At 49.9% G+C, this 11085-nt stretch overlaps 1 protein-coding gene across 1 annotated transcript; it reads right to left on the bottom strand.

Moving 5' to 3' along the window:
- Positions 1-8835: 8835 nt before the first annotated feature.
- LOC104304443 (olfactory receptor 2D2) lies at positions 8836-9780 on the bottom strand. The gene has a single exon (XM_009905184.2). It carries the CDS (start codon positions 9778-9780, stop codon positions 8836-8838), a length of 945 nt encoding a protein of 314 aa, XP_009903486.2.
- Between the last annotated feature and the right edge of the window lie 1305 nt (positions 9781-11085).

Below are 11085 nucleotides of genomic sequence, written 5' to 3'. Positions count from 1 at the left end.
CTTCTGTGGCTCCGTGGTCAGAGCGGCCGGCGAAAGCGGTTTAAAATGTATGCGCACGGGGACTGCAGCGCGGGCAGGATCGGGGCGCTTTCGAACGAGGCAGGCAGCTCCCTTTTCCGCGGCACAGGAATACAATTGCTTTCCGCCTCTGCGACTCATCTTAAGGAGGCAGTCGACTTCCATTTGCAGCACTAATAAATTATAAAGCCTCTGTGTGGTGGGTTCTGTGTCGCCATCATTTCTCGTTCTCTTTCCAGAGCACAAACAAATAAAATCTTTTCGTCCCAGTTTTTAAATTCTTCTAGCATCTGTGCGATACACGTGCGCATTGTCACAGCACGGACGCAGCCGGGCTCCGTGCCCCATCCTCCGCGCTCTGGGTCCCAGCCGGGCCCTGTAGCTGCGACAGGGATGCAGGCTCCACTGCCGGGCTCTCCGGAGCTTTTGCTGTGCCACAGGGAGCTGCTGCTGCCGCCTGTCCCAGCTGATTTGCTGCACCTCACACAGCTGAGGTCATAGAATGGAATGGAATGCTATGGAAAGAGGTTCCTGCTCAGGGTAGCAGGCGAATCCCCTGGCCTCTCTTCATATGACTGGAGGCTATCGGTGTGACTTCCATCGAATAGAAGGGCCAGGAGGATGATCTGGGAAACTACAGCTAACACCTTAGCTAATAATCCAACTAAATTAAGAATATAATGCAGAATTACGTTAGCTACTAATCTAACTAACCTAAGAATAAATGCAGAATTACCTTAGCTACTAATGTAACTAACCTAAGAATAAATGCAGAATTACCTTAGCTACTAATCTAACTAACCTAAGAATACAATGCAGAATTACCTTAGCTACTAATCTAACTAACCTAAGAATAAATGCAGAATTACCTTAGCTACTAATCTAACTAACCTAAGAATACAATGCAGAATTACCTTAGCTACTAATCTAACTAACCTAAGAATACAATGCAGAATTACCTTAGCTACTAATCTAACTAACCTAAGAATAAATGCAGAATTACCTTAGCTACTAATCTAACTAACCTAAGCATAAATGCAGAATTACCTTAGCCACTAATCTAACTAACCTAAGAATACAATGTAGAATTATCTTAGCTACTCATCTAACTAACCTAAGAATACAATGCAGAATTACCTTAGCTACTCATCTAACTAACCTAAGAATACAATGTATGATTACCTAAGCTTAGCCTACTTGCCGAAGCAGCAGAGTGAAATACACAGGAGGAAAAAACCAGCACAAAGCAAAACCAAAGCCAGTGCACTCCCACCCCCCACGTCCTCGCTGCCTTCACGTTCTCTAGGTGATGTTCATGGTCAGGAGGCGATTCCCACACTAGCTTCAACAGCTCCACGGTTTGATAGAGGCACAGATGATGATGCCAAGATGCTTGCTATAGGCAGTGAAATGCCCAGCACTGTGTGGCAGCTTCTTGGGGTCCTACTGCTGTCCACCATGGCTGTGCCCAGTCTTGACCCACAGACTCTCCAGCCTGAGCTGGGAGAGCTCAAAGTCAGAGGTAGCTGGGCACAAAGGCAGACAGATGCCCTACTGCCTCAGCTTCCCCCATGCTTCAGAGCCTTGGGCCATCTCTCCAGCTCCACTCTGTGCTTGCACGGAGTTGAGCCTGCGGCCTTTCCATCAAGCCCTTGTGATGCTTTAACATCTTAGCATGGAGGTGGAGCTCCAGGTGCTCACGGGTCTCCTCTGGCAGGAATGAGGCCTCTGGCAACCAGAAATAGACCGAGGGAGAGCTGGTCTGCCGTGGCACAAGTGGCAGAGTGCAGGGTGACGCCACATAGGACTGGCGCACCAAAGCAGGGAACACTCCCTGTTGGATCTGCCTGCACTTCCTGCTCACATGCATCTGCAGGCTCCTCCTGAATTCCCCTCTCAGCTGCAGCCTTGAGACAGGAGGATGATTTGCAAAAGGCCTTGGGTGTTCATGCGCCCTGCACAGCTGTGTGCCAGTCCTGGCTGGTGGGTGACCTGTCATGGTGGCTGGCATCCCCCCCTGGCTCTGAGATGCCATAGGAGTGGCTGCAGGCCGAAGGCTGGGCTGGGCCGTGTCCAGATCAAATACCTCCAGGGTCTCCTTCTCCTTGTGTGGCTGCTGCCCGTGCTGGGGAGGAGCTGTGTTCCGTGCTCTGGGCCCCAGCCGGGCCCTGTAGCCACTCCTGCCCTGCAGGTACCAGAGTCGGACTCTCGGGTGCTTTCGCTGTGCCTCATAGAGCTGCCGCTGCCTCTGCCGGCTGGCTTTCCTGCACCTCACACAGCTGAGGTCTAAGCACAGCAGTCCCAGGCTGTGGAAATCGGTGGCCTCACTCCCACAGCCCAACACTTGATCCTTCTTGCCTGCAACTGAACCAGGAGATGCAGCCCTATGAGAGGAGGCCTCTTGTCTGAGCCCAGGGCCCTGGAGAGCAGCCATGTTCTCATTGGCCATGGACAGCAGCGGGGCATTGGGGACAGAGAAAGGGCACTTACGAGACTGTCCTTCCAGCTGCTGACGCCATTTCCCTGCCTTCCTTCTGCGGCTAACACCCTGCAAACACAGGAGTGCATCACAGTTACCCACCTGGGGCCAGCCCCGACTAGCTCTGGTCCCAAGTGGCCCCCCGTCCCCACCCTTGCCCCGGTTTGTCCTGTACCTCTTTGCCTGAGGTCTTGGCATTCAGGATGAACTGAACAACTGCTATCAGGATGCCGAGGCATACCAGAAAGCTGCAAAAAGCCATCGTGCTGTCTCACCACTACCACAGTGAGAGACTGCTTGCTGTGCTTTGGTGGCTCCGGTCTTATAGTCTTGCTACAATGATGTCACAATCCTGTGGGTGAGGACACATCAGTGACATCACAGCCCCACAGCACAGCAGCACTCACCCCACTCGGGGTACCACCCAGCAGCACAGACACCCAACACAAGCACCCCAGGGCTTTGGGCATCCTGCCTCTCTGTGCAGGCAGCTTCCCAGACCAAGGAGCTGGTCAGGACCCTCAGTCCCACATCCACGGACTGTCCTGGATTAACACACACTGCTCCCACAGGGCAGCCTTCAGCAAGCGGCAAGCACGCCAAGGCAAAAGCACGCCGAGGCAGAGGGGACCTGAGGTGGCCTATCCTCCACACTCGGTGGCCTGTCCTCCACACTCTGTGCCCCATCCTCTCTTCTCTGTGCCCTAGCTGGGCCCATCACTGTGACAGGGATGCAGGCTCCACTGCCAGGCTCTCTGGAGCTTTTCCTGTGCTACAGGGAGCTGCTGCTACCACCTGTCCCAGCTGATTTGCTGCACCTTACACAGCTGAGGTCATAGAACAGTCCCATGGATGTGCTGTGGGCATCTGTCTCATTCCAGAGAGGGAAAGAGACTCAGTTCTTTTGAATATTCCCATGTTGTGAGATTAGAGGCACAAACGAGGCCAAAATGTCAACAGCTAGAGTATTTATTGCAGAAATAAAGTGGATGGATCAGAAGGGGAGAGAGAGAAAATGTAGAGAGAGGGAGAGAGGAGAGAGAGAAGAATAAAGGAATTATTTTACCACACCCCTCACCCCCCCTAAGTCAGTTTGCGTCTGTGGAGGAAAGGTGCTGCAGGAGATGTTGGGTCTTTAGAGAATGGGTGCTGAGGCTATGGCTGTAGATGAGATGTGGTCCTCTGGGCAGCCTCTTCAGCTCCATGAGTTGCAGCAGGTGGAACTTAGGGCACAGAGGGAGGGTTCTGCTTCTTCCAGGCTCCATGGTAATGTCTCTGTCAATTTCCTCTCCTGGTTTTTCTTCAGAGCAGCATTGCCCCGGGCTTTTCCTTCTCTCCTGTTTTCCTTCTCAGCAGCATTGTCCTCCTCCTGTGTTTTTCTTCAGCTGTGTTTTCCTTCTCCGCAGCGTTGTTCTTCTGTGTTTTCTTCTCCTGAGCCAGTAGTTGCTCAAGTCTTTTATACAGTTTTTAGTCCTTAGGTATGTGTCCATGTATTCTCCACCAGGAAATCAGGGGCCAGGTGGTGAATCCATTGTCTCACTATCCTCCCTTTCTGTGGTACCTGATGGGTGGAGATGATTTGTCTTACACATATTACCAAAGGTGGCCTCGGTCCATTGTTGTCAGGCCAGCTGTGGTCCAGTGAGCAATGTCATCTTTGCACCTTCCCAAGAGTCGTTCCAGTGGCTCTGCCCAGTAGACATCAACTATTGTCTGGGCAAGCAGCAAAGGTGATTTTATCTTTGTTGAGTCACAACAGGAGAGACAAGCTTTAGTCTCTCCCAGCATCCAGGAACCAAGCTCTGCTGCCCAGCACTTGAGGCTTCTTGCCAGCAACATAACTTTGAGCAGGGGCCACAGGGCTGATACTGATGCTGTGGAGTGGGGCCCTGTTCACAGGCACCCCAGGGCTTTGGACACCCTGCTGCTGTGTGCTGGCAGCTTCCCAGCCCCAGGAGCTGGTCAGGAATCCTAGTCCCAGAACCACAGTCCTCACCAAAACCCAAACAGCAATTGATACACAGTGCAGCTGCTCACCACCCAATAACCAATGTCAGTAGCCTGCCCAAAACCCAAGCAAGGAGTTTATCCTCATATGTTTGATATTTCACCAGGTATAGAGTGGTGAATGGGTGAAGAGACAACACTAAATAACTTTCTCCTTTCCATGCTCTTTCTCAGGAAGGCCAGTGCTGGGTTAATGCTTGGACTTGATGAGCTTAAAGGTCTCTTCCAACCCAAACCATTCTGTGATTCTAAGGCAAGAGGCAGAGCTGGGGACGTGTGTCCTGCTATGGTCTAGATCTGTGTTAGTTGTGTTGGTGGGCTTCGACATGATGACCACCAACTTACTCATCCCCACCTCTTAAGCCTTAGTCCTTGTGGCTGTGATCAGGCTGGGCTCTGTTGAAAGCCTACTCCACCTGTGCACCTAGCAGACACCTTCAGTTTCTCTGTATCTGCCACTTTTGTCTGACACTTTTGTGTCTTCCAGTTCACCAAACTCATAGGAGAGCAAGAAAATTGTATCCATCTTTTACACCATTATGGTCCCCATGCTGAACCCCATGATTTACAGCCTGAGAAACAAGGAGGTGAGGCATTTTCATCAGGAGGAAAATGGTCTTCTGAAAGACAAACCCCAAAGGAGGCTGATTCATGTAGGCCTCTCAGACTGTTGGCTCCAAAGCCATTTGGCACTTTGTATGTTAGGGTTGAGAAATGAATTAGCTGCTCTCAAACTGTGCCATAAACTCTCAAATGGGCCAGAGATGGTGATGATCTGGAGCTTCACATAGAATCACAGGATGGGGGATGTTTGACTGGACCTCTGGAGATCACAGAATCATAAAACTGTTTGGGTTGGAAAAGACCTCCAAGATCATCAAGTCCAACTGTCAGCCTGACACCACCATGGCCATTAAACCATGTGCCATAACAACACATTTCCTGAACACCTTCAGGGATGGTGACTCCACCACCCTCCTGGGCAGCCTGTTCCAATGCCTGTTCAGGAATAACGTTACTAAATCCAACCTAACTCCCCTGGCACAATTCCAGGCCACTTCCTCTCCTTCTATCACCTGATACTAGGGAGAAAAGATCAAGCCCTACCTCCCTGCAACCTCCTTTCAGGGAGTTGTAGAGAGCAATGAGGTCTCCCCTCAGGCTGCTCTTGTCCAGAGTAAACAATCCCAGTTCCCTCAGCATCTCCTCATAAGACTTCTTCTCTTCACCAGCTTTGTTGCCCTCATGACCTAAGTCCAACCACCTGCACAAAGCCAGGTCAACCAGAGAGGCTGCTGAGGAGGGTATCCACTCTGAATATCTTTAAGGAAGGAGACCCCACCACCTTTCTGAGTTTTCTGGAATAAAGCTTTTTCTTATGTTTCAATGGAGTTCTCTGTATTTCACTTTGTCTTCTCACTGGGCACCACTGAGAAGAGTTTGGTTCTTCTGCCAACCAGAAGGTTTTGGCCAGCTGGCACAAACTGCTCTCTCAGCTGCCTGTGGTTCACAGATCTGTTAGCCTTCAAACTCCAGTGGTTAACTTCTGTACCAAGTGAGTGGAGGGCTGGAGGGCATTTGCCAACTCACAAACTCTCCAACCACCAACTTTAAGCTGTGGAGTAGGAGGAAACTGCTTTAGAAGTTCTCAGTGCCTTTAACAAAGAGGAAAGTTTCCTTCTCCTCAGTGTGTCTGGAGTGACCCCAGGGGCTTGTTAGGAAGAATGAGGTACATTTACTGTGAACTTTCTAAGAAACTTTCAAGATCATTAGAAGTTTCTTCATGATGCCCAGAAGGGCTTGTTAAGCTGAAAACTCTTGGGTGGACAAACCTCAGAAGAGTTTCTTGTTTTGGGAAAGGGAGAAGTTCAATTTGTGATGGAAATAGATTTAATGACTTAGCTGGTGTTGAAGCTCAGGCCCGCTGAGAGGTCATGCAATGACTCTTGCCTCCACCTACTGCTAGACAAGGCTCCATCTAACCAAGGGCCCCAAGAGACCCTCCAGGAGATGCAGACTTGTCCAGTACGTATCCCACCAGATCCAAACTGAGTTCTGGGCTTGCTCAGTTGGCATAATCCAAGGCTAACTCCTGGTAGGTGGCTGGAAGGCCTTGGTCTAGGATGGTGCTGAGCAGCAGCAACATCTGCCAGCATAGCACTTGGTGCTGGGGCTGTGAAGAATGAGTTGTTCACCAAAGTGGCAACATGTCCTATCCCAGCCAGATGTCAGACCCAAAGCCTTCTGCCAGCAACCCTCAAAGGTGGCATACAGCAGGATGGGCAGACATCTGGCATGTGGCCTTCCCCCAGGAGACAGCAGACTGCCCAAAAACCCAAGCAAGGAGTTTGTCCTCATGTTTGATATCTCACAGGGCATAGAGTGGGGAGTGGGTGAAGATAGAATACTAAATAAGCTTTCTCTTTTCCCTGCCCTTTCTCAGGAAGGCCAGTGCTGGTTAATGCTTGGACTTGATGAGCTTAAAGGTCTCTTCCAACCCAAACCATTCTGTGATTCTAAGGCAAGATGCAGAGCTGAGGACATGTACCCAGCTATGGCCCAGACCTGTCTCTCTGAGGCAGGTTTCTGGGTTCATCCATGAATGTCACCTCTAGTTGTTGCTGCTTGATAGCAATGAAAAGAGACAGGACTCAAACTGTCCTTTGGTGTGGTTCTTCCCTGTGTGGCACAGGTGTAAGCACACTTCTGGTGTGCAGGATGCTGGATGATGGGTGACATTTGTTCACTAACTGCATTTCCACACTTTGACCTTCAGGCAGTGTCAGGATGCACCAGTCTCCCTTAAAACACCTTTCTAGGTGCTGCTGTGATCTTCCTCAGGTAGGGACAAATGTCCCTGCTGCATCCCCAGCAGCAGGGGCAGCAGTGGAGGGAGGGGATTCTGCTGCTCTGCTCCACTCTGCCGAGACCCCACCTGCAGTGCTGGGTCCAGCTCTGGAGTCTTCAGCACAGCACAGACATGGAGCTGTTGGAGCAGGGCCAGAGGAGGCCACAGCAGTGATGAGAGGGCTGGAAGCCCCCTGCTGTAAGGCCAGGCTCAGAGGGTTGTGGTTGTTCAGCCTGCAGAAGAGAAGACTCCAGGAAGACCTTCTGGTAGCCTTTCACAGGATCACACAGGATCACAGAATATCTGGTTGGAAGACACATCAAAGATCATCCAGTTCAACCCTTGACCCAGCACTGAGTGTACAACACTGCTCAGAAAGCTGGGATCAGACTTTTGAGCAGGGCCTGTTGTGACAGGACAAGGGGTGATAGTTTGGAACAAGCCCAGGGAGATTTATACTGGAGAGAGGGAGAAATTTTTAGCACTGAGGGTGGTGAGAGCCTGGCCCAGATTGCCCAGACAGGTGAGAGATGCCCCATCCCTGGAAAGGTTCAAGGTCAGGCTGGCTGGGGCTCTGAGCAACCTGCTCTGGTTGAAAATGTCCCAGCTTAGTGCAAGAGATTGGGACTAGATGACCTTGAAAGGTCCCTGCCCACCCAATCCAGTCTGGGATTCTTGTGATTTCAGCTGCAGAATTTGGACAGTTTTCCCTCCAGCTGTCACTGGCTATGGAGCAGTAATTTTGGCCAGCAGTTAGAAACTGGTGAGGTGTGCTTCCCACACTTGCATCTGACAAACCAGCACTAGTGTGCCCTCTCAGAACCCTGCTAAGCCTTGAAGGAGCTTGGCCTATGAGGCCCCAGAGTTGGGATGGTTACAGAGGACACAAGGTGGGTTATGGAAGCAGGTTTGAGAAAGAGCTCAGAGGGCAAGGGGATGAAGATTAGCTACAGACAAGTGCACCCTTTATTGGAGAGGATGGCACTTGTGTGTGCTACCCAACACAACAGATACTGAGACACCTTCACTTCTGGAGAGACACCAGAGTAGCAGCTCATGTCTGCAACACAACTTAAATGTTTGTGTGCTCTGAAATTAATGCCAAGACCCTGAGGAAGCAAACCAGATGTTAACTTTTATGTAAAGCACTTCCTTCTCCTCACAGTTCTTTATTTTTCCTTTTTATCTTCTTCTTTTTCTTTCTTGTCACAACACCAGTGGCATTTTCCTCTTCTCTTCAAAGTGAGCTGGCCAGGCTGAAGTCACAATGTCTTTATTTAGCCTCTGGGTTTTAGGCCAAACATCCAATGTTATTTAGAAAGTTATTTGGGAGCAAGGTCTTTGTGCTCAGGTGCTGCTGGATTTAGCACACTTGTGGTTTTATCTCCAGCCTTTGAAAAAACAAGTCTAGGACAAGTGCAGGTGGAGGAATAATCAGTGTTGAGTGTTGTTTCAGCTCACAGAACTAACCCCCCAAAAGCCTTCAGATAAAGAGGGATTTGGGGCTGTTCATTGCCCTTCTCAGGACACGCTTCATGTCCTTGTTCCTGAGGCTGTAGATGAGGGGGTTCAGCACCGGGGTTCCAATGCTGTAAAAGAGTGAAACCACTTTGTCCCTGTCCTGGCGAGTCCTGGAGGTAGGATTCATGTATATGCAGATGATTGTCCCATAGAATATGGTTACCACCATCAGGTGGGATCCACAGGTGGAGAAGGTCTTGTACTGCACACCTGCAGATTGAGCCTTTAAGATGGTGCTAAAAATACGAGCGTAGGAAAAGACAATCAAAAGAAAAGGGATGAGGGCTACGAGGATGCTGAAGATGGACATGACCAGCTCCAGGGAGGCAGTGTCGGTGCAGGCCAAGACCAGCAGTGCTGGCACTTCACAGAAGTAATGGTTCAGGGTGTTAGGCCCACAGAAGGGCAGCTGCAAGGTGAGGCCATTGGCAAGCGTGGAGCTCAGCAGGCTGCTGATCCAGCAGGCCACCACCATGTGAGTGCAGACTTTCCTGTTCATGACAGTGGTGTAGAGCAAGGGGTGACAGATTGCCATGTACCGATCATAGGCCATGACCCCAAGCAGGACACACTCTGTTATGCCAAAAACCAGAGAGAAACACATCTGGGCAGCACATCCAGAGAAGGAGATGGTGCTCTTCTTGGTCACAAAATTCACCAGCATCTGGGGGATGAAGCTGGAGATGTAGCAGATGTCTACAAAGGACAGGTTGGCCAAGAAAAAATACATGGGTGACTGCAGCTGGCAGTCAGCTCTGACCACTGCAATGATCAGGATGTTCCCAACCATGGAGAACAGATACACAACCAGGAGCACAATGAAAAGAACAATCTGTGTCCCTGGCTGGGAGGAGAGGACTTGCAAGCTGAATTCTGTCACTACACTTTGGTTGTCCTTCGCCACCATTATTCCGGTGGTTTAACTGTCAGGATAAGAAATAACAACAAAGTCAACTCAGCTCTGCTGCAAGGGTAACAGATTAGATTTCTTACATTGCTAATACTTCTGTCTGAAGGGGAGAAAATGTGGGATGGAAGATCATGTCCCAGACACCACCCAGGGAGGTGGTAGAAGCCTCATCCCTGGAGGTTTTCAAGGCCAGGCTGGATGTGGCTCTGAGCAACCTGCTGTAGTGTGAGGTGTCCCTGCCCATGGCAGGGGAGTTGGGACTGGCTGATCCTTGAGGTCCCTTCCAACCCTAACAATTCTATGATTCAATATTTTGGTGACCAGAGATACCAGAAAATGCTGAGTAACTTTTCTCCTGGGGCATTAAGCTGAAGCCCTGTGTGGGAAGACACATCTATACTACAACAGCCCTGTTGATGGTGGTTGCATTCAAATGACACAAATTTAACAGAAGAATGCCCACTTTGCACACATTCTAATGCCCAACAGAGTTACTGTTCTCTCTAGTAAAATCAAAATTCAATGTTAGATCAAAAAAATTAGGTGTTAAAAATCCCAGTTCTCTACATCCTTTCTTACTGGCAGCTTCCAGTGTTCATATTTTACCTTGACACTGTGTTGTCTGAAGTGCTTTAAGGCTTTACTATGACATGGAAGTTTCTGAGTAGGACATGGTAACAGCAGCTGAGTCTTCATGCAGTAAAAGCAGAGCTGCAGAATGCTGTGGAAGACACCAATCACAGAATACCAGGTTGGAAGGGATCTCAAGGATCATCTGGCACAAGGACAGTCAGGAATGCCACTTGATACACCGTAGGGTATCTGTGACTTCTGGAGGCAGCCCTCACATTTGCTGCAGGGATGTTGGAGGGCTTCTGCTCCTCTGGAATGACAGCTGGACAAATGACAGGTCACACCAGGATGGCTCAAGTGGTGGCAGACTGCTATGGCTGGCCACATATGGACTCTAAAGGGCAATTCAGGTGACCAGTCAGTAGGTGAGAACTTCTCAGCTGTTCCTGAGAACCTGAGTAGCCTTTTGGACTTAACCTTGACACCTGCCCTATTCCTCACTCGTGACAGAAAGGTAGATGTGTAACATACATAGAAATGTTTAGATGTGGATGCCTACATCTGATGCCTTAACCTGAAGCTGACCCCCAGCCTGTGTTTTTAAGATCAAGCAAACTCTCACAACCTGAATTAAGAGTCAGGCTGTTGAGGGAAAGCATTACAAAGTGGAACATCTTTCCAAAACCCAGAACCTCTTCTAGAAAGAGGTTGAGAACTAATCCTAAGAAG

Source organism: Dryobates pubescens, chromosome 22 (assembly GCF_014839835.1).
Source record: "Dryobates pubescens isolate bDryPub1 chromosome 22, bDryPub1.pri, whole genome shotgun sequence".
Taxonomy (NCBI): Eukaryota; Metazoa; Chordata; class Aves; order Piciformes; family Picidae; genus Dryobates; species Dryobates pubescens.
This window is presented reverse-complemented; position numbering and strand designations above follow the sequence as displayed.

What these genes read in the sequence shown, in the direction of transcription:
- LOC104304443 (XM_009905184.2), bottom strand. Translation starts at nt 9,780, where the DNA reads ATGGTGGCGAAGGACAACCAAAGTGTAGTGACAGAATTCAGCTTGCAA.